Source organism: Phascolarctos cinereus, unplaced genomic scaffold (genome assembly GCF_003287225.1).
Source record: "Phascolarctos cinereus isolate Bilbo 61053 unplaced genomic scaffold, phaCin_HiC Scaffold_2;HRSCAF=192, whole genome shotgun sequence".
NCBI classification, from domain to species: domain Eukaryota; kingdom Metazoa; phylum Chordata; class Mammalia; order Diprotodontia; family Phascolarctidae; genus Phascolarctos; species Phascolarctos cinereus.
In genome coordinates this window covers 11,559,373-11,583,012 of record NW_027555625.1, presented here as the reverse complement: position 1 = coordinate 11,583,012, position 23,640 = coordinate 11,559,373, and the positions used below count along the sequence as shown (strand labels likewise).

Here is a 23,640-nt window from a genome sequence, read left to right as displayed (position 1 = left end):
GCACAGTCACTGACTCTCACAGGTGCTACTTATATGTCCTTAAGCAAGAGTCACTTAGCTTTGCTAGGCCTCAGTTTCTTCATTTGTAAAGTGAAGGGTTTGGCACTGGAGCTCCCCTCCAGTGCTCCATCTGTGATTCTGTGGTCCCCTGTCTTAGGGTCACTACCATCTACTAACAGGAATGACTGACTGGAGGTCTGTATCAAGTGGGGAAGTGGAGGTGAGGACTCTGTGAATGTCTCTCCCAGGGCTGCCCATCCCCTCCCCCTCCCCTGTGCTTGTAGCTGCCTGGTCCCTGAGGATCATGGCCATGGAGGCCAGCATTCCTTCTCCTCCCCCCTCTTTGGGGAAGCCTCTTCTCCTCCCCCAGCCCCCAGGTCCAGGCTCCCACTGAGGCAGACCCAGACTGGGGAGGGGGGACTATAGGTACTGAGCCCCGAGGGCCAGGGCATAGAGTCTCCAGAGACTGCCATTCTTGGTAGATTTCTCTTCCAGTAACTTGGAGATGCCTCTGGGTCCTTGCAGAAGGCAACTTATAAGGACTTGTGCACTGCTTGTTTATGAAAGCAGAGCTGGAAAGGAACAAAGCTAGCAACACCCAGAGGTTTGGCCCCCCCCAGTCCTTTTGCATACATTTTTAAAGGAATAATTCACTCACCTCCCCTGCATCCCCTCCCAGGGTCAATATATTGAAATAAAATACCTTATATGGCAATCCTGCCCACACACCCTAAGTCATCCCTTTTAGGGGATCTACTTGGAGAAGGTCCGCCTCTGAAGTTTTATATTGCTCTGGTATTTATACCAAAGACACACCAGACCCAGGGCCCTGAAGCCAGGAATTCCTGCAACCTCGGTGAGTAGCCCTCTCTGCTTCCGCCTGTCCCGTCCCTGAGGGAGGGAGGGGAAGAGGTTGGAGGAGGGCATGGGGTTTGGTTGGGCTGTTTGAGTTGGTGACAGGATCAGGGACCCAGAGCCAGAAGGGAGCTTCGAGGCCAAGTTTAATGGAAGCCCCAAAGGGAGGTGACTTGGCCAAGGTCCTGCATCTAGGAATCAAGATTTGAATCCAGGTCTTCAGTCCTCAAATCCAGCACTTTCCCCCTCTGCACTATAAATTTAGAGTGGGGGAAGTGAAGAGAAAACTCAGAGGTCACGTAGGGCAGTCCCCCCACTTTATAGATGAGGAAACGGAGGCCCTAAGCAGTGAAGTGTTTTGCCCAAGGAAGAGAGGTGAGATTTGAGCCCAGATCGTCCTTTCCCCAGCACCACGCCCTCCTCATTACTTCAGGTCAGTCAGTCAGTCAGAAATCATTTGTTAAGTGCCTGCATCGTGACAGGCACTGCTACGGGTGCTGTGGACAGCTACCTATCTAAGGCCTCACTCACTCTATAACTCCTGAGGTCTCTGTCCTGGCCACCTGGACAGCAGCATCAGGATGGAAGCCTGCTTCTGGGAACGGTGATAGATAAGTAAGAGAGAGCCAGGCCATTGCAGAGGACACGGGGTCCAGTCCTGCTTTGCTCCTAACTGCCTGGGGAAGGAGCCATCACCAGCCCTTCTCCGTGTCTGTAGAGTAAGGGGCTGAACTCTTCTGAGGTCAGATGGGAGACGGTGGGCTCTCCCTCCCCAGGCATCATGGACTGAAGGCTTGATGCCCCTTGCTGGGTGAGGAGCTCTCCACCGATTCACCACAAGCCTGAGATCGTGTGATTCTGTAATGCCCTCATGTCCCACCATGCTGGAGGAAGACAATGACAGGGACTAGGGGTAGGAAGAAGAGGTGGCCCATTTGGAAGGTGCTGAAGTCTTCTGTGCACAAGAATACTGGATTTAGTCAAGGGACTTGGGCTGAAATCTTGGCTTAGCAATTGATTTCTTTCTGTATCTCATTTTCTTCGTCTGTAACATGAGAGCATTGGGCTAGCTGAGGCACATTGGTATAGTGACTAGAACTCTGGCCTTGGAGTCATGAAGACCTTGATATGAATCCCACCTTGGATAATTATTAGTTGTATGATCCTGAGCTAGTCACCTCCCCTGTCTGGGCCTCAGTTTCTTCATCTGTAAGTGAGGAGGCTGGAGTCAGTAACCTCTGGCATCCCTTCTAGCCCTGGTCCCATGAGCTAACCATTCTGTTTGGGACATGGGACTTCATCGGTGCAGGGAACTCCTGGTCGGCAAACTCCCCCCACCAGTACAGAACAACAGCTTCTAGTCTTGGAGAGTTGATCAAGTGACTTGCCCAGGGTCATAAAGGGCACAGGTCTGAAGTGAGTTTGGAGTGGAGATCTTGGAGCTGCTGAGCCATCTTTCTCTTCACTGTGTACTGCTGCCTCTGACAGTGATAATAACGAGGAGGCTAGAATGAGAATGCCAGCCAGCATTTACAGAGCGGTTAAAGGTTGGCAAAGCAATGTACAGATGTGCTCTCCCTTGAATCTCAAAATGATCTTGCAAGATAAGTGATACTATATTCTCCATTTTGGAGATGAAGAAACTGAGGCTTAGATGTTAAGGTCCAGGGTCAGACAGCTAGCAAGCATCAGAGGCAGGATTCAAACTTAGGTCTAACTGATTTCATGTAGCAGAAAGGCTTCCCACTTTAAACCTGGCAATCTCATTAGTGGAGTGGCCGTGGAAAGAATGCAGGGCCTGGAGTCAGGAAGACATCTTCCTGAGTTCAAAGCTGGCCTCAACACTTGCTAGCTATGTGACCCTGGACAAGTCACTTATTCTTGTTTACCTCAGTTTCTTCATCTGTAAAATGAGCTAGAGAAGGAAATGGAAAACCATTCCAGTATCTTTGCCAAGGAAACTCCAGAATAGGGTCATAAAGAGTCAGAAATGACTGAAAGCTACTAAATAGCAAGAACGAAACTCACTAGTGGGTGTGATGGCGTGGGGAAGGATGATGGAGCCCTAGGGAAGGATGGTGGGGCCATGGGGAAGGATGATGGAGCTCTGGGGAAGGATAATGGAGCCCTGGGGAAGGATAATGGAGCCCTAGGGAAGGATGGTGGGGTCATGGGGAAGGATAATGGAGCCCTAGGGAAGGATGGTGGGGCCATGGGGAAGGATGATGGAGCCCTGGGGAAGGATGATGGAACCCTGGGGAAGGATAATGGAGCCCTGGGGAAGGATAATAGAGCCCTAGGGAAGGATGGGGGGGCCATGGGGAAGGGTGATGGGGCCATGGGGAAGGATGGTGGGGCCATGGGGCAATGTGGAGAGTTCCCTTCTGTTCCTTCTGCCCTAGGCTTGGCAGGCTTCTGGCCTTTCTAGGCTCTGAATAGGAATACAACAAAGGCCATAAGGCACAGTAGAAACAGCCTCAGTTTCCACGTCTGGAAAATGAAGAGGTCAAACTAGAATCAGGAGTTCTTAATCTGAGATCTGTGAACTTTAAAAAAAAATATTTTGACAAACAGATTTCAATGAAATTTATTTCCCTTTGTAATTCCATAAATTTTATTTTGTACATTTAAAAACATTCTTCTGAGAAAGGGTCCATACTTTCAGCAGACTGTTGACTTCAATAAACCCCATAGTTCATCTCCATGTGTGTCTGACATACAAATTGTTTTGAATGAGTTCATAGCTGGTGGTATGTGGGACTTCAGAGGAAATGTCCTGTCTTGGAGGAGCAAGATTTCCATGTTTGGGAAAGACTGGGTTTCTGTTACCCTCACGGAAGCTCGGTTTCTGTTTCCCTCAGGTCGGGCTGCTTTCCTGACAGACCCCCTGCCCTCGACTTTCCTCTTGGCTGAGGGTGAATAGATTAGTATAACTGGTCCCCATATGTCTGAGGATCATGGAGGGGGGCAGGTCAAGAGGAGAAAAGGTCAGAACCTTTCCTTTAATTGCACTATTTTAGAACTAGAAGAGGCAATATAGCATAGAGGACTGAGCAAAGCTAGGGCTGTCCTTAAAGCTAGGAAGAGCTGGCCAGCTTCAATTCCTTTCCCTGACATATACTGATGGTGACTCTGGTCAAGCTATTTCCCCTCTCAGTAATTTAGGCAGCTCTCTAAAATGGCATTTTGCAAAGAAAATGCCAACCTGCTTTGGTGGGAGTTTCCTCACCTGGGAATTCCCTATACCAATGAAATTATAAATCCGGTCTCCCCACCCAACCTATACTCCACCCCTAGATCTGCAGGGTGCCCCTCAGACTTAAAAATTGACAAGTTGTTAGGACTGGAAGGGACCTTGAGCTAATAACAACAACCACTAACATTGCTAGGACACCAGTGTAGCTTAGAAAGCCCTTTGCATTCATTATTTCACTTGATGTTCACAACTACCCTGGCAGGGAAGGATTGCAGTGAAAACTGTCCCCCCTTTACACATGAGAAAACTAAGAATCATAGGGGCTGAGAAATTTGCCCATTGTCACACAGCTTGTAAACACCAGCAATTGGATTCAAACTCTGGCTCCCCTGGCTCTAGAACTGGTAGTCTGACCACTGTTCAGGACACAAGCCCAGGCTCCCCTGGCTCTGGGCTCTTTCTACTAAAGCACCATCAGGGCACTCCCTGGGAAGGAGAACTTGTGAGGCTTCTGACCTTGCAGTTTATAGATGATGCAATTGAAGTTCAGACATGAAGCTGGTGTCTAGGATCGCTAGCTCTTGAGCTGGACGAGGCCACAAAGATCACTTAGTCCAGCTCCTGAGACCCTGCACGTGTAGTGCAGCCAGATGGAGAGAGAGGTCCGATTACTTGGCTCCCCATCACGGAATCACAGAAACTTAGAATTAGAAGGAACCTCAGCAGCCAGGATCTAATGCAATCCATGCCTTTTTAAAAAGTAATTCATACAAAGGCAGCCAACAAAGCATCATTCAGCCTTGGCCTGAAGACTTCCACATGAGGAGGAGTTCCTAACAGCCGAGGTAACCCGGGCCACTTTGGACAGCTCCTCATCCTCTGCCTCTCCCTTGATCCTGGTTTTGCTCTCTCAGAGGCCAATCAAAACAAGACTATCCCATCTTCCTCATGACAACCCTTTATAAAAGAGCCCAGCGTGACCCTGGGCAAGTCCTTTCCCTTAACTTTCAGACCCATGAGAAAAGGGGGTTCATCTAGATAGTGTCGAAGGTCCCTTCTAGACCAAATATGGGAGCCCAGGAAAGTCATTATTTCTGCATAGTATTTATAGGCTCTGAAAGCTACGAGGGGCATAGATGTTCTCAGGGTGACTGTGAAGAAAGTGCTTTGTAGACCTACAGTATGGTAAGTAAAGCCAAGCTGATCTCAGATTCAGGAAGACCTAGATGGGTTCAAATCCTCCTTCATTCATGCACTAGCTGTGTGACATTGGGCAAGTCACTTCACCTCTGTCTCCCTCAGTTTACTCATATGTAAAATGGGTATAAGTAGCCTCTATCTCCCAGGACTGCTCACAAGTAAAAGACAGTGAAAAGAGCATTGGCTTAGAAACAGAAGACCTGGGCTCAAATTGTGCCTCTAATGCTGCTCTAATATTGACCTTGGGCAAATCATCCTCCTTGTGCCTCCATGTTCTCATCTGTAAAATGGGTCTCCAGATCTAACTCAATGAACACATTTTGTTAGGCTGGAGAGTTAACCATGCAGCTCTACAAAGATAGCCCCTCAAGCTACATGAGGGTTTCTAGCACCACTTTGGGTCCATCAGCTACTTAAACCCACTGCTCATGAGCCCCCATTTCCCTCTGAATATCTCCCCACCCCTGCTCCCAGTCAGCCCAAATTAAGCAGGTAATATCACAATAAGGGAACATAGACATTTACTTTAAAAGGAAACTAAACAACAAAGGGTTAAATCAGACAAGGAGCCATCCAGAACCCTTTCCCCAAATCAGCTGCCAGCCCCTGAGTGTCTCCTGGGAACATTAGTGAGCTCCAGGTTAAACATTGCGTTTCTCCAATGCAATGAATGGAAGGTTCATTGGTTTCATTCACTCATGAGCCTGCTGAAGAGGTTGGTATCTTGCCAGTGGCTCTCTTCCCTGCCTCCCCTTGGTCCACCACTTTTGGTCAGAATTACAGAACTTTTCAGGTAGAAGGAACCTCAGATGGTCATCTAGTCCAAATCCTTCCATTGGCTAGTTTATTATAGTTTTACTGTTCTAAATTAATTCACCACCAACAAAAACAAAAGATTTTTTAAAAACGCCTTATGTAATAATAATAATAATAACTAGTATTTACATAACACTGTAAGGTTTGCAACATGCTTTACAGATATTATTTAATTTGATTTTCACAACAAGCTTGTGAGGTAGGTGCTATTATTATCCCCATTTTGCAGACAAGGAAACTAAGGCTGGGAGAGATAGTCACTTGCCTGGAATCAGAGAGCAAGTAAGCACCTGAGGCAGGATTTGAACTCATGTCTTGCTGACTCCAAGTCAACTGAGATAACACATACAGCTCTTTGGAAACCTTAAAGTTCCACATAAAATGCTTGCTGTTGTTATCCACTGTACTACCTAGCTGTGAATAAATTCCAAATTGTTTACAATTTAGTAAATGAGTATTCAGTTTTTAACAGAATAACAAAGCATCCTCTTTTCTTCCTTGTCCCTTTGCAATGACTGTGCATTTAAAAATATCATTATCCTCATCACTGTTATTATTGTTGTTATTATTGTAGCCCTGGTTAACCCTACGTATCTATCTGCCTCTGAAAAGACCTAAAAAATGATTCATAGAAGAAGGCTTAATGGAACAAATTCTGGGCACCTTTCCCCTCCCCAACACTGAGACCATGAAGCCCCCCCCCTGCCCCCGCCCGGCCCTCCCCCCCCTCCTGTTGCTGAAGGATCATTTGGACCCCAAAGGAGCTAAGGGACAATCTTTTTCCCACTATGATCTGGGAGAGAAGAGGAGAAAGAATCCCTAGAATTCACTTCACTAAGCCCCCTATTGTTAATCATTTCCTGGACCCCTAGGATATTTACAAATGGAATTAAGCAGACAAGGTTCTCCAGACTACAATATTTTCTAGTTCTTTGTAGGCTATGCATTCTGTTTTGTTTTGTTTTGTTTCGTTTGCTATCTCCTCTTAATTCAATAAACTCATATCTTCATCTATAAAATGGGAAGATTGGCCTAAATGACCTCTGTGCCTCCTTCTAGCAGTGACCTTCTCTAGTCTCAGGCCCCTTTCACACTAATTCTCTCCCTAAAGTCCTTTCCAACTCTAACATTTCATGTTCTATATTGTTCTAATGCCTCTTCTAGCTCTGACATCTGATATTCTATATACCAAGGTCCTCCCAGCTCTGATGTTCTATGTTTTCTGTTCCAAAATCCCTCCCAGCTCTGACATTCTGCGTCTTAACGTCCACCCCACCCCCAAGCCTACCCTTCAATGTTCCAGGTCCCAGCTCTTAAAGTCAGGAAGGAAATTAACTGTAAAAACAGGCAGAATAAGATTAATTTCTCCAACTAAAAATATCTTTACCCTGCTCACTTCTCAGAGTTACTCGGTGTAGTTTCTTCTTTTACTTTTTACACTTTAACTTAGCCCATAGGATTAAATGTGGAAGGGATCTTAAAGCCCCTTCATTTTACAGAGGAGGAAACTGAGGCTTTGGGAAACTAAATGATTTGCCCAAGGTCACAGTCAAACCTAGATCTTCTGACTTTAGGTTAAATAGTTCAGTTAAATCCAATAAGCATTTATTAAGCAACTACTGTATGTGAGGTACCACAGATTAAGACAACCCAGCAAAATGTCATATAGGAAATATGTCTAGTGTTAAAAGATGCACATAGGATTCAAGAAGATAATGTAAACCAAAGTTTACCATATTATAGCTAACTCAAGGAAGTATGGAGTTGAATTGATGATATATGTAACAAAATTGAATTCAAGCTCAAAAGTATCAAGAGATGAAAAAGGAATTTATGTAATACTTAAAGTTATCATTGACAATGAGAAAACATTAATATTGAACTTTTAAACACTCAAATATAGAAATTAAATTTATAAAGGCAAAGTCAAATAATTTACAAAAAAAATTATAAAATTGATGAGACCAGGAAATTTCAATAACCTACTAACAGAATATGACAAATCAAATGAAAAGATCAATGACAGAAAAGTTAGTTATTTAGCTCTTTTCACTGCACCATCCAACCTTTATTCTGTGCCCATCTCCCTCACTTCCCTACTAGGTCCTAAGCTTCTTGAGGGTAGGTACAGGTTTTTTTTTTAAGCTTAATCACCAGCCTCTAAAAGAATGCCTTGGGCAAAGTAGATGTTTAGCAAATGTTAGAGTTGGAGTGCTAATCTATGTCTTGTCACTGGATCCAGATGGCTCTGGTGGAGAGAGTGAGGCTAAGGACTTTGCACAGCCCTGCCTCACTTATATCCAATTCATTTGCAAGTCAAGATATCACCTTCCAGATGTCATTGGTCCTCTTTGAGAATGAAGGACAAACAACAAGAATCCAAACAAAATGTTCCTTGGGCTCCTGATACAACATTAACCACATAGCTTTTTCCAAAGCAGAAAACAATGACATTAACCTTAGCTCTTCAACCTGCACAAAACAGCTTTGTATAGTAGCAGGTATTAGTATAACCATTTTACAGATAAGGAAACTGAGGCCCAGAGAGATGACAGAATTTGCCCTTATAGCTAGTAAGTATCTAAAGACAGATTTTGAATGTAAGTCTTCCAGCCCAGTCCAGTGTACTGTCCTTCATGCTGCAATGCTTTGCTTAAGAGTGTCCATCCTGGTTCTCAAAAACAGGTCTCCTGACTCTCATGTGGTCTCTAAGGTCCATTCCAGCTCTAGACCCATGATGCCATGATCTCATGCAACCATGTCACAGATAAAGACCTTTCAATGGCAGTCCGTCTCCCACTGCCATGCCTTTTCACGAGCTGCCTCCATGCCTGGAATTCTCTTTCTCTTTATCTCTGCCTCTTGGAACCCCAAGTTACCTTCAAGACTCAACTCAAGGGGCAGCTAGGTGGCACAGTGGATAGAGCACTGGCCCTGGATTCAGGAGGACCTGAGTTCAAATCTGGTCTCAGACACATAACAGTTACTAGCTGTGTGACCCTGGGCAAGTCACTTAATCCCATTGCCTAACCAAAAAAAAAAAAGACTCAACTCAAGAGACACTTTTTCCTTATCTGATCTCACTGGTTGTTTGTTAATGCCTCCCCCAGCCCTAGCCCCAATCATTGTGTATTTATTTTGTGTAAGTTATTTGTCTGTGAAAATATTGTAGCTCCCTAGGAGAGCATAAGCTTCTTAAAGGCAGGAAATAGTTCCCTTTTATATTTGTATCCCTACTTCCTAGCTTAATTCCTAGAATATAGTAGGTGCTTAATACCTGCCTCCTCAACCAACTTGACTTCACTAGATGGTGACAACTGAAGACCAGCCCAGTTTAGTTCAGAGAGCTCACCACCATCTCCAAGTTGCCTCCAGGGTCATGAATTTGGGGGCCATGGAAATTACCCAAACCAGCAACTGAGAGAGGGTGCAACTTTTATTAGTTGGAGAGACCATTGAGGTCAATTCCATTTAACAACTACTCATTACACACTGTTCTGTATAAAGCAGTCTATATGGTTGGGAATATGAAGACAAAAATGATAGACCATGTCCTTACAGACCATATTCTTCTGGGAGAGGGGTTTGTTTTCAGTCCACATACCTGGGGGAACATTGACAATCAGGAATGAGCTGGGAGGAGGGTGACTAGAATAAGAAGTGGACTGGAGAACATGCCATGTGAGATATCCTCTTTCCTTCCTACCCTCCCTCCCTCTCTCCTTTCTTTTCTGTACCCCATAATGGACAGGATCCTGTCTTCAGTAGGCATTTGTTAAGCCCCTTCTATATGCCAGGCACTGTGCTAGGCACTGGGGACCCAAAAACAAATATTTTATAGAGCACTTTAAGGTCTGCAAAGCACTTCACCTGTGTTACCTTAGCTGATGCTCTAAACTCTTCTAGAGAAGCATTATTATAATGCCAATTTTATAGATGAGGAAACAGGCTGAGAGAAGTTAAATTATTTGTGCAGAATGGCACAACTAATAAGTGTCTGAGGCAGGATTTGAACTCAGATCTTCCTGAGTCCAAATCCAAGTCTTTGACAACTAACCACATAATTGCCTCGAAAAGAAAAGAAAAGAAAAGAAAAGAAAAGAAAAGAAAAGAAAAAAGAAAAGAAAAGAAAAGAAAAGAAAAGAAAAGAAACTATCCCTGCTCTCAAAGAGCTTACATTCTGCTGGGAGATAAGGTGGAACAGGTGTAATCTTTTCTTCATATGTTTTTGTGGAATAGAAACATTAAATGCCCTGGATTGTCAGAGTCCTGACTTTGGGCCTATTCTCCCCTGAACACTGGACAGACTTCCCTGACTCCAGGGAAATGGATATGTAGGGTAGGTGAGGACAAGAGACCACTCCTTCTTGCAGTGTCTGAGATCCTGGGGTTTGGAATGGAGCGATTCTGACCGTGGAGCTCTCTGGCGCTCTCCTAGGTGCTGCTGTCCTCTAACCTGCCCAGCCGGTCCCACCATGTGTGAAGAGGAAACCACTGCGCTTGTCTGCGACAATGGTTCTGGCCTCTGCAAGGCAGGCTTTGCTGGGGACGACGCACCCCGGGCAGTTTTCCCTTCTATCGTGGGTCGCCCGAGACATCAGGTCAGTGCCCAAGTATTTGTCCGTCACAGCTTTGGAGGAGTTGCCTAATGAATGGTGGAGAGGTGAAAGAAGATCTTATTACTCCACTTACTAGGCAGCCAGCATAGATTGGGGTTTGTTTTTACCGTTGAAGGTTTTTGGTTATTGAGCAGAAGATGGACATGATTAGTAATAATAATGATGATGATAATAATAACCATAGTAATAGTATTAGTAATCGCTGACATTTATAGAGCACTTACTATGTGCCAGGCACTGTGCACATAGTGTGAGAATTATCTCTCATTTCATCCTTACAACAGCCCTGGGAGGTGGGTGCTATTATTATCCCCATTTTACATATAAGGTAACAGAGAAAAAGAGAGGTTAGGTGACTTGCCCAGGGTCACACAGCTAGTGTCTAAGGCCCAGGTCTTCAAGTATTCTTGGGGCTGCCCTGTGGAAGAGAGACCCAATTTGCTCTTTTTGTCTCCAGGGAGCAGAGCCAGGAGCACCATGGGGAAGCTGCAGGGGAGATTTCGGCTAATGCCTAAGGGACACAGCCAGGGACTGAGAGTTGTTTGAAAATGGACTGGGCTGCTTTGGGGAGGGGAGTCCAAGAAGAGCCTGGATGACCCATCACATGGCAGAGTGGAGAGAAGATCCTCCTTCCTTCTTGTATTGGCTGATGAGATGCCAAAGCTCCTTCAGCTCAGGGATCTGGGATCCAGGGACTGGGAAAGTTCTCATACCCTTGAGGAATTAATGGTCCTTTTAGTTAGATTAGAATAAACCAAATGAACAATTAGAGAAGAATGCAAAGCATTGAAGGGCTTAGTCTTAACTTCTAGACCAAGTGCTGCTATAGATTCAGTTTGGCAGGAAGCCTGTTATCTTTATGAGAAAGTCTCATTTTTCAGCTTTGCCTAACTCTTTCTCTCTTCTTTGGGTTACAGGGTGTGATGGTAGGAATGGGCCAAAAAGACAGCTATGTGGGGGATGAGGCCCAAAGCAAGAGGGGTATCCTGACCCTCAAATACCCCATCGAGCACGGCATCATCACCAACTGGGATGACATGGAGAAGGTACTGGGGCACCCTCCCCTGAAGGCAGTGTTTTTAATGATAACATGTTGGCCTGACCCGGTGCCTGCTTCTGAGGAGCTCAGAGCTCTCTGGCCCCAGATCTCTTCATCGGGCTCCATTCTTCCCACTTTGTAGAAGAGGAAACTGTACACAGGAAAAAGAGGATTTAGTTCAAGCCAAGGATCTATTTAACTGCAAGAATAGACCCCAGGTGTCTTGGTCCCTGGTCATAGAATTTTTACAATGTCAGAACTGAGAGGCACATCAGAACCTAGAATGTTGGAGATGAGAGAACCTTGGACAGAGAATATAAAATAGTAGAGCTGGGAAGAATTTTAGAATATAGAATATCAGACCATGGAAGCACTTTAGAATATGGAATATAAAACGTAAGAGCTGGATGGGACCTTAGAACATAAAACAAGAGATTGGAGGAAACTTAGAACCCAAAATATAACAAAAGCAACAGCAGCAATAATGTCTAACATTTATATGATACTTACTAAGGGCCAGACATTGTGCTAAGGGCTTCGTAATTATTATCTTATCTGATTCTCACAACCCTCAGGAATAGGTGGTATTACTATCCCACTTTACAGATGAGGAAACTGAGGGAAACAAAGGCAAAGTGACTTGCCTAGCTAACTAGCCTAGTAAGCTAGTAAGTCAGCCAGTAGGTGTCTGAAGACAGATTTGAGCTCAGGTTTTCCTGACTCCAGATCCAGCCCTCTGTCCACTGTGCCACCTGGATAAAAAAAAAAAACTGGGAAATACAGACAAAGCTGGGAAAGAAATTATAGAATGTGAGGACTGGGAAGAATATTAGAATATAGAACATCATCATTGAAATGTATCATAGGTCATGGAACACAGAATGGTAGAGCTGAAAGGAATCTTAGAACTTAGAACAGAGAATATCAGGGCCAGAAGAGACCTTAAGACATAGAACATAACATGTCAGAGGTGGTAGTGACCTTGGGACTTATAACACAGAAATTCAGAGCTGATAGAGGTCTTAGGAGCTAGAACACAAAATAGCAGAGCTGATAAAGACCTTAGGACCTAGAACATAGAATAGCAGAGCTCAAAATGGCAATAAAACAAAGAATATCATAGATAGGAGAGTCTTATAGAACAAGGAATGTCAGAGCTGGGATCATCTTGTCCACCCCATTTGCTTTACAAAGGAGGAAGCAGGTCCCAGGGTCTCAGCTCTGTTCTGGGCTTCATCTTAGGGTTTAGCATAGACTCATCATTGCATTTCTGCCCTGGATCTAAGCTCTAGCTTAGTTGGAACCTGCTTGCTTGTTGAAAGTGACTTCTGAAAAATAAAAATAAAAAAATAAAAAAAATAAAGTGACTTCTGTCTCTCCTAGATCTGGCACCACTCTTTCTATAATGAGCTGCGGGTAGCACCAGAGGAACACCCCACCCTGCTGACAGAGGCCCCTCTAAACCCCAAGGCAAACCGGGAGAAGATGACTCAAGTAAGAGGTGGAGGGAGAGCAAGAATGGGAATGCTTAGGTGCCTCATGAATACTCATCTAGGTCATCTCTCTCTTTCTCTCTCTCTCTCTTTCTCTGTCTTTCTATATCTCTGTCTCTGTCTCTCTCTGTCTCTCTCTTTCTGTCTGTCTGTCTCTCTCTCTCTCTCTGACACAACACACACACATTCATTGTTTTGTTTTGTTTTCCAAAGGCTTTATCAGGAGATCATAAGGTATGGCAGGTCTTATCAGGGTGAGAATGGTGCAGGCCTGAGCGTGATGATACTGGGTATCCATATTAGAAGTTTAGCCTAACTAAATTTGGGAAAGCTAATCACCAGAGAGTTGACCACCGAATGACTGCCAAAGCAACTCATGAAACTACCTGCTAAGATGTGGAGGGGCTTTGATCTTCATTGGTTATTGGAGAACCCACCCACATGGATGAAATCACACAGGCTTAAAGTTTTGAAGGAATCCTTCGTCTCTGTTCAGATAACATTCAAATCTAAATACCCACCTCCAATCTCTCTTCCTAGCTGCCAACATCTATCATGAAATGTCTGTTCAACATCTGCTCCTGGATGTCTCATAAACATCTCAAACTCAATATGACCCAAACAGAACTCACTTTCTTCCCCTTTAAATCTGTCCCTCTTCCAACCTTCCCTACTTCTTTTGTGGCCACCCCCTCATCCTTCCTGTTACCCAGATTCTCAACTTTAGAATCATCCTGCATCATCCCTCTCCCTCACTCACCAGAGACAATAAGTTAGGTCTCATCAGTTCTAACTCCACATGCCTTTTTCATCTGTTCCCTTCTCTGCCCTCCTATAATCATCACCCTCGGTAAGGCTTTGATCACCTCTTACCTAGATGGTGGTAATAGACTCCTAACTGATCTTCCTTCTTCCACTCTGCTTCTCTCCAATCTCACTCAATCTTTTGTGCAACTGCCAAAATAATCTTTCTGAGGCATAAATGTGACCAGATCCCTACCATTCTCAAAAACCTTTAGCAATGAACGGGACAAAGTTGTCACTTAAGGCTCTCCACTGTCTGGCTTCCACTTGCATTATTTGCTTGTATGTTCACACACTCTCCACATTAGCCAAACTGGTTTATTAGCTATTCTCCACAATCAATGTTCCATATCCAGCCTCCATGCATTTGGTCAAGCTTTTCCCCATACCTGGAAAGCCTTTCTTCCTCCCAGATTCCTTGCCTTCTTCAATGCTCAGCTCAGGTGCCACATCTTAAATGAAGCCTCTCTTGGTTCTGTTATTATTACCTCTCTCCCCCTCTTTCTCCTCCTCCTCCTCTTCCTTCTCTTCTGACCCCTTCTTTTCCTCTTCTTCTCACCTCCCTCTCATTCTCCTCTCCTTTCCCTCCTCCCCATTCTCCATCATCCCTGAGGTCTATTTCCATTTTGTATCTCCCCAGGACAATGTAAGTTCCTAGAGATCGGGGCAGCAGTTTGGGGTTTTGTGTTTATATCCTAAGAACACCAGGCATACAATAGGTGCTAAAGAAATGTATGTTGAATTAAATTGACTTTCTGCCTCCTGTCCACATTTCAGATCATGTTTGAAACCTTCAACGTCCCTGCTATGTATGTCGCTATCCAAGCTGTTCTGTCTCTCTATGCCTCTGGCCGTACCACTGGTGAGCTACATTGACTTCTCTGACCTTGTGAAGCCATGGAGTTGGGGGGTGAGGGTAAAAGGCAAGGGGAAAGAAAAGGCAGCATACAGGGAGGGGAGAAGTGAACTTAAGCTCCTCAAGGAAAGAGTCTCCTTACTTAGCCTGGAAGTCTAGACTTGACAACTAGACCCATGTTGACTTCAGTGACCTCTGAGGTCCCTTTTTGCTCCTAATCTATGATATAGGAACTAGTTTACACTCTTGTAGGAAAGCTTGATGGTGTTCCAGTCAACTCTCCAATAACAGGATTAGAGAATATGTGTGATCCATGTAAGGATATAGAGGATCCCAACCCTCCAGGTTTGACCAGTGCTTTTCAACAAACAACAGAAAAGGGTCAGTCCCTGGGCCTCAGTTTCCTCTTTTGTCACATGCTTTTGAAGTTCCTTTCCAGCTTGCTGATTCTCTGAATTCTAAGTAACATGTTTATTCTGGTCTCATCACCTTCCCTTAGGCCAGCTCACCCCCTGGTGGACACCCTAATGAGCATGAAAGTAGGCACAGTAGAGTAAGTATAGAGGAGAGGGAGACATGTACTTACTACCTGCCTTACAGAAGAGAATGAGAGATGATTGCAGTACTCCAGGAGCTGACCAACCTCACCAGCCAAATAGGAAAACTCATCTTTGTACTCTCTACCTCCCAGGGCAGTGCCGAGGAAAGACCTTTGGGACCTTTGGGGCATAGTAGAAATGAAAGTTGTTATTATTGCCATATCATTGGAGCAACTGAGACTCCTACTACTCATCTTAATTTAAAAGAATACTACAAAATGGCCAGGGAGCTGTGTCTTCCGGGCATTAGCTCCATCATTGAAGATGGTAACCCGTCAATGGGCTTCTCAGTCTGGGTGCTCCTCTATATTCTTTCTAAAATCTTTCCCAGTACACCAAACTGATATGCTGGAGGCCTTTTCCCATTGGAATCTCTTTACGTTCTGGGAGACACCATGGAGCACATGAGCTTTCCATTTGTTACAGCAGCCAAGTGGAACAATGGATAAAGTCCCGGGCTTGGTGTCTAAAATCCCAAGTTAAAATCTTGCCTCAGACATTTAACGAGCTGTGCAGCCTTTGACATGTCATTGAATTTCTCTTAGTCTCAATTTTCTCTTCTGGAAAATGGCCATAATAATATCACCTACCTCACAAGATTGTTGCAGTGATTAAGTGAGTTAATATATGAAAAACCCTATCCAAACTTTAAAGGGCCATATGTTAGCTATTATTATTACCCTTTGCTCTTATCACCCAGCTCCCTTTCTGATCATTTATCCTTTACACCACAACAGGTGTCAGACAAGCAATCATCGTAGCCATTGTCCTTATTGTAGTTGTCATAGCATATGAGTTTGTGTGTACATCTATGTGTGCATACCTGCAGGTATGTGTGTATGCATATGCTTATGTGAACTCATGAAGATCAGGCATAGGCCATGGAGGTGAACCATCAAAATTGGTGGAAAGAAAACCCAAATTAACTGAATGACAGGTGTCAAAAGTATTCCTGTGGACCACAGATCAGAGCTTTAGAGTTAGGTGGGACCTCAGAGATCATCTCATGCAACCCCTTCATTTCACAGATGAGGGAACTGGAAACTGGGATAAGAGTCAGCAGTCGAGGGAGTCAGTAGAGAGAGTTTCATGGATCCAATTTCCTTGTTCACAGGCATTGTCCTGGACTCAGGAGATGGGGTCACCCACAACGTGCCCATCTATGAAGGTTATGCCCTGCCTCACGCCATCATGCGTCTGGATCTGGCTGGCAGGGATCTTACTGACTACCTCATGAAGATCCTCACAGAAAGAGGCTACTCTTTTGTGACTACAGGTATAGGGGACACATAGGAGGGAGAAGAGGGGGGATTCAGGGAAGGCTTTAGGGAAGTGGTAAAGGAGCAGAAGGACTGCTTTTTCTAAGTTTATTTTTACATTACTGTCATTTTCTCTACCTCAATTACAAATTGACCTCTCTTGTAACAAAAAAAGAAAATTAAAAAAACCTGATTTGACTTATATGACAATGTATGTGACATTGTCAAAATTCAAAATCTTATGGAAATGAATGTTGAAAACTAAAAATAAATTAATTTTTAAAAAAAAGAAGACAAGAACCAAGAGTAAATGTTGGGTCATTCTGATGGTATAGACTTTGGTTTGATGTCAGGGAAGACTTCCTAACAATGAAGGGTGTCCCAAAGTAGAACAGATTGCTTCCAGTGAGAGTAGGCTCTCCCTCCTTGGAGCCTTCCAAGTAGAGGCCGATCAACCATTTATTGGCTGTGTTATAGTGAGGATTCTTTCCTGCCTGGATTGACCTAGATGGATGGCCACTAAGATTCTTTCCACTTCTCAATATAATTCTCTTATGTCTAACCATGTTCTCTAAAATCTTGTTTTTCATCATTTCTTTCTGGACAATAACATTCATGGGGCATCTAGATGGTTCAGTGAATACAGCACTGGCCCTGGAGTCAGGAGGACCTGAGTTCAAATCTGGCCTCAGACACATAACACTCACTAGCTATGTGATTCTGGGCAAGTCACTTAACCCCAATTGCCTCAAAAAAAAAAAAGAAAGGAAGAAAGAAGAAAACATTCATATGTCACAGTTGGTAACTGATGGACACTCCCTTTGTTTCCAGCAAAGAGAAGGATTTTAACAGTTGCAGGTGGGGCATGTTAGGCCCAGGGTATATAACTAGCAATGAGTCTTTGAGGATGCACTGAAGTGGGAAAGGGGAGGAGATTAATGAGAAGCAAGGAAACATTTGGTTCTTGAGAGATCATATTGAAATAGATGATGTCCATGAACAGCACCCTTTCTCCTCTTCTTTTCCACTTGCCCTGTGACCTCATTTTGCCTTCTCCCTGCCCTCAATGGGCAGTGTCTCATGATCTGGGTCACCTCTCTTCCCTGCCCCACTCCAATCCAAGCTTGTTGCTGTGTTAGCTGCCATTTGGGGAAATCTGATAAATCAACTCATACCAAGATGTTAATGCCAGATAAAAGACTTGAAGAGTCTCTTAAGAGGGAAGGGAGCCATAACCTACAGGTCAAAAGCCTTGAAGATGGTGTTTCAGGCATCAATGCTAGAGATATTTTCCTGCCTTCAAAAATTGTTTACTTTTTTCATTATTACAAACTTCACAAATGTCACCAAATATGAATCTATCCTAATACAAAGAACAGGAAAAGTGGGTTATTTATGATGCTAAGAGTCTGTATCATGTACAGATTCATTTTTTTTAAGTATATGTGAAATTTCCCATGGTAATTCCAGTGATGCCCTACTTCTGCATGTTCCCTAAGGAGCTTCCTTCTGCTCTTCTGTAGAGTTTTTAATGTTTCATTGGTGCTATTTTTTCTCTCCTTTTTTTGTTTTTGGTTATCACTGTCACTGTCACTCCCCAAAATAAAAACCCTTCCTTGAAAGAGATTAGTATAGAAGAGCAAAAACAGTTCAGTGAATTGGTGCCAGCTAAAATGCAGGTCTCATTTTAGGCAGGGGAGAGTTTGGAGAAGGGCCTTCCTGGCCTCTTTCAAATAATGGAGGCAGCTGGCTGTTCTGCATAAATGTAGATTTCTCAATGGCTAGCACTCAAGCAGCTCCTACATACCACTAATGAAAGGAGCCCATCCCCCCAGAATTTTCTGGGGGAAATTAGGCTATAATTATGAGTAAGAAAGTCTTTGGAAATTTTTTTTTCTTGGGATCTCAACTTTAATCTTTTGAGATGACAAAAACAAATGAAACTGAGAGTTATTTCATTCATCATTTCATAATTGACAATGATAATGGCATTGCTATCTGGAAGAATTTGTACCATTTCATTACATCCCTAATACTGAGTAATTGACAGGACTCATCAATTGTCCTCAAGTGTCCCACAAGGCCCAGAATGAACTTGAAGACTGGAAAAAGTGACACTTCTGTTCCCTCTCATTTTCATTCTCCCACCAGCTGAACGTGAAATTGTAAGGGACATCAAGGAGAAACTGTGCTATGTGGCCCTGGACTTTGAGAATGAGATGGCCACAGCTGCCACCTCTTCTTCCCTGGAGAAGAGCTATGAGCTACCTGACGGTCAGGTCATCACCATCGGCAATGAGCGCTTCCGCTGCCCAGAAACCCTCTTCCAGCCCTCCTTCATTGGTGAGACCTTGCAAGATGGAGAAGTGCTGAGGGGACCATGCAAGGGATGGGTTGCAGAGAGCAAGACTGAGTTATTCACATATGAAAAGGGGAATCCAATCCTCCAGCCTAGACAACTTCTACTCTGATAATTATAGGATTTAGAGCCAGAAAGGACCTTAGAGTTCCTCTCATCCAACACACACTCATTTCACTCATGAAGAAACTGAGAACCAGTGTGGGGCAGTGACTTTGTCCACAGAGGTCACCCAGTTTAGTGGAGGAAGAAGGTGGTTGTAGACCCAAATTTCTCAACTCAGTCTAATGCTCCTTCAATTATACAACACTAACTGCTGTATGGAGAAGCAGATAGTGAACCAAAGAGGAAGAACTTGGAAGGCTAACTTCCTTTGGAGATACCTTGGGATAAGCTACTTTCTAATGTGGCTAAACCCCAATCATCTTAGAATACTAAGACTACCTCCCAAAGAAGAGGGAGGATAATACAGAAAAACAGCCCCAGGAGTAGGAAATGAATACGGGGAGTTTAGTCAGTTGTATAATATGGAAAGTACTCAAAAATCCATCTCTGTGACTAGAGGCTCCTCCAGGCTGATCAATTCATCAGTCAACAGATGTTAATTGAGCACCTACCATGAACAGGTGGGCACATAAAAAGATAAGATAAAGTCCCTCCAGAAGCTTACAATTCTAGGTAGGGAGATAAGAGATAACTTTGTTAAGAATTAACTAACAATATTTGATTCAAGGGGCAGCTAGGTGATGCAGTGGAAAGAGCACCAACCTTGGAGTTAAGGACCTGAGTTCAAATCAGCCTCAGACACATAACATTTACTAGCTATATGACTCTGGGCAAGTCACTTAATCCCAGTTGCCTCGCCGAAAAAAAAAATGGAAAAAATATTTGATTCAATTCATCAGGCATTTATTAAGCAACTACTCTCTGCAGAACATTGGAATAGGCCTGGAGATGTAAAAACAAATGTAGAAAGGATCCTTGCCTTCCAAGAACTTACATTCCTTGTATGGGGTGGAGAAGGAGGGAGTGCAATATCTAAACAGACAAACAAATACAAAATAATTTTAGGAAGGAAACACTAACAACTAATGGTATCAGGGAAGGCTTCCTAAAGGCAATGGAATCTGGGATTAGCCTTGAAGGCAACTCCAGATTCTAAGATGAAGAGGTAAGGAGGTAGTGCATTCCAGGTGTGGGGGTTGGGGTCTGGATGCAGAAGGACAGAATGTGCAAAGCCAGAGAGATGGAAGAGTGTGGAATTTGTAGAAGAGCTAGCATGCCAGTTTGGCTAAAACACAGAGTATATAAAGTCAGTTAGTCAATAAACATGTATTAAGTGCCTACTACGTGCCAGGCACTGTGCTAAGGTTTAGAGAAGCAAAGAAAGGAAAAAGTTAGTCCTTGCCCTTGATGAGCATCAAAAAGAGAAATGACAACTCTCTGAATGGAGCTAGGGAGGCAAATACATAAGCAAGAGAGAAGAGGAGAAATGTGAGAGATTTTATGGGGAGAGAGTTGACAAGACTTTGTAACTGAATGCATATGGGAATTGTGATAAGGGAGAATCAAGTGTCACAAGGAGTCTGAGGTTTCAAAACTAGGTGACTGAAAGGATGGTGCTACCCTTACTAGAAATAGGAAAGTCTTGATGAATGACATTATCCCAGGTGCTAACTAAAGGCTATCATGTGTCACAGGTATGGAGTCTGCAGGCATTCATGAAACAACTTACAATTCCATCATGAAATGTGACATTGACATCCGGAAGGACTTATATGCCAACAATGTCCTCTCCGGTGGGACCACCATGTACCCTGGCATTGCAGACAGGATGCAGAAGGAGATCACAGCCCTGGCCCCCAGCACCATGAAGATCAAGGTAGGTCTTTTCCCAACTGCCTTGGTTTCAACCCCTGCCTAGAAAGACTCACTATATTCTGGTCACTGGACAGCCCTTCCTGTGACCTCTTCTCACTCCCCAGCTCTGACCTAAATCAATGCTTCAAGAGTGAAGGGTCTTGGGGCAGCTAGATGGTGCAGTGGATACAGCACTGGGCCTGAATTCAGGAAGACCTGAGTTCAAATCTGGCCTCAGACATTTGACACTTACTAGCTATGTGACCCTGGGCAAGTCACTTCACCCCATTGCCTTGGGCAAAAAAAAAAAAGAGTGAAGAGTCTTCCCAGTTACTATGCCTACTCCATCAACATTTTGCCAATGCCTAGTGAGAGTGGGGAGGTGGGGGTTTAGATATAGGCAAGTACTGGGGGAAAGGGGCTGCTTAGGACAATAGTAGGATGTATACGTTGTGATGAAAAAGAATTTTTCACTTTCATATTTGTATCCTCAGCACCTTACACAACTCCTTGCACATGGTAGGCACTGAATAAATTGCCTGGTGACTGATTGACATAGTCAGTTGGGGTTATGTTGTTAGCATGGCCATTGGCATTCTAGGAACACTTATTAACTATCCGAAGGCCATAGTGAGGTGCTGGGGGCTTCCTGTTTTGGTTTTGGTCTTTTTGTTTGTTTGCCTGCTTTTGTTTTGCTTTGGATTTCTTTTTTTGCAACAGGCAATGAATGATCTTCAAATAAAGATTTTGTGAAAAGTGTAAATAAAGACGTGTGTGTGTGTGTGTGTGTGTGTGTGTGTGTGTGTAAAACTGTGGAGAGCGAGACAGACAGAGAGAAAGAGGAATCATGGCATCATGGCACAGTGAATGAGTTTAGAATCCACAAGGCATAGATGGAACAGTGAAGAGAGTTGCCCAGACTGGTGTTGCCTAAGCTCGGAAACTAATAACACTTGGATGAGCCAGACCCTATATTCAAACACCAGAAGACAGCTTCTCCCAAAGTCAGAGCTGCCTACCTTTTTCTGGAAAGAACAATGTATTTGGAAGCAGAGAACCTGGGTACAAAACCTAACTCTGACACTCACTTACTATGTGACCATAGGCAAGTGACTTCACTCCCTGGATGCCAGCTCCCTCCTATGTAAAATGGAGGGGGTTTGATTAGATGACCTCTAAGAATATTCCAACTTTTAGGCAAGGGCATTCTATGATACCTCTAAGGTTCACACCTTAGGAAGGATTCTGGAAGGCCCAATGAGATGTCAGCAAGTCACCCTGACCATCACATTTCCCCTTTATTCTTTGCAGATCATTGCACCCCCTGAGCGCAAGTATTCAGTTTGGATTGGGGGCTCCATCCTGGCCTCTCTCTCCACCTTCCAGCAGATGTGGATCAGCAAACCAGAGTATGATGAGGCTGGGCCTTCCATTGTCCACAGGAAGTGTTTCTAAGGATTGGGTCCATTGGGCCTCCTTGGCGCTGCTCTTTCTCCTGCACCCTCTGCTCTATTGCTAATCCCAATGCATTAAAGTTCGCAAGCCTTATCCCTCTGTATGGTCCTCTTCTTTCCCCGTGTAATGCCTTTAAGCTTGAATGCCAGTGGCAATGAAGACCAATTTACTCTGCAAGACATAGAATCATTGGACTTAGAGCTGGAAGAGATCGTAGAGAACATCTTGTCCAACTCAAAGTGGTCCCCTCACTTTACTGAGTCCCACAGAGGAGAAGGGATCTTTCTAAGAACACACAGCTAGTCAGCCATAGAGCCAAGATTACAATCTAGTGCATTAATTCAATAAATATTCATTCATTTCAATGCAATGTAGTTCTTTGTGGCACCCCCACTCTCCCCGAGGGAGTAACCATGTGAGAGTGATGTACAAATCAAGGATAATACATGGATCAATTGGGAAATGGAACCTCACTCTGACTTAGGGTTAGAAATTCCTGATGGCTCCCTACTTAATGTTTGTTTGCCAAATTCCACCTAGTCAGCATCAGTTTATTTTTTCAATTCAATTTTATCCCTATTTTTATTTTTAATTCCAAATTCTCTGGCCCCCCCCTTCCCCTACCCACTGAGAAGGCAAGAATTACACTACATACACACACACATATACACGCATATACACACATATATACATATATATAAACATATACACATATATGCATATATATGAACCTATGCAAAACAGATTTCCACATTAGTCATGTTCTGAAAGGAAAAAAAAATAAGAAAAAGAAAGAAGATATGCTTCAATCTGTACCCTGAGTCTATCAGTTCTTTATCTGGAGGTGGATAGTATTTTTTATCATGAGTCCTTCATAATTGTGGATTGTATTGATCCGTGTTAGTAAGTCTGTGAAAAGGTGATTATCTTCACAATATTGCTGTTCCTGTGTAAATTGTTCTCCTGATTCTGCTTACCTTGCTTTGCACCAGTTCATACAAGTCTTCCCAGGTTTTTTTGAGACCATCCCATTCATCATTTCATAGAGCACAATAGTATTCCATAATAATCACATACTGCAATTTGTTCATCCATTCCCCAATTGATGGGCATCCCCTTGATGGCCAATTCTTTGCCACTACAAAAAGAGCTGCTATAAATAGTTTTGTACAAATAGATCCTTTCCCCTCTTCTTTGCTCTCATTGGAATATAGCCCTAGTGGTACAGCT

At 43.8% G+C, this 23,640-nt stretch overlaps 1 protein-coding gene across 1 annotated transcript; it reads left to right on the top strand.

The window, feature by feature from the left end:
* Positions 1 to 750: 750 nt before the first annotated feature.
* Positions 751 to 22,503, top strand: ACTG2 (actin gamma 2, smooth muscle). The gene is made up of 9 exons (XM_021007741.2): positions 751 to 856; positions 10,506 to 10,668; positions 11,604 to 11,732; positions 13,109 to 13,219; positions 14,800 to 14,884; positions 16,592 to 16,753; positions 18,888 to 19,079; positions 20,796 to 20,977; positions 22,267 to 22,503. The coding sequence occupies exons 2-9, from the start codon at positions 10,543 to 10,545 to the stop codon at positions 22,408 to 22,410; spliced, it is 1,131 nt and encodes a 376-aa protein (XP_020863400.1). The 5' UTR covers positions 751 to 856; positions 10,506 to 10,542; the 3' UTR covers positions 22,411 to 22,503.
* The last annotated feature ends 1,137 nt before the right edge of the window (positions 22,504 to 23,640 follow it).

What these genes read in the sequence shown, in the direction of transcription:
- ACTG2 (XM_021007741.2), top strand. Translation starts at nt 10,543, where the DNA reads ATGTGTGAAGAGGAAACCACTGCGCTTGTCTGCGACAATGGTTCTGGC. An exon ending in ACTGGGATGACATGGAGAAG is followed by an intron (nt 11,733 to 13,108) that starts GTACTGGGGCAC and finishes TGTCTCTCCTAG; the next exon opens with ATCTGGCACCACTCTTTCTA. An exon ending in ACCGGGAGAAGATGACTCAA is followed by an intron (nt 13,220 to 14,799) that starts GTAAGAGGTGGA and finishes TCCACATTTCAG; the next exon opens with ATCATGTTTGAAACCTTCAA.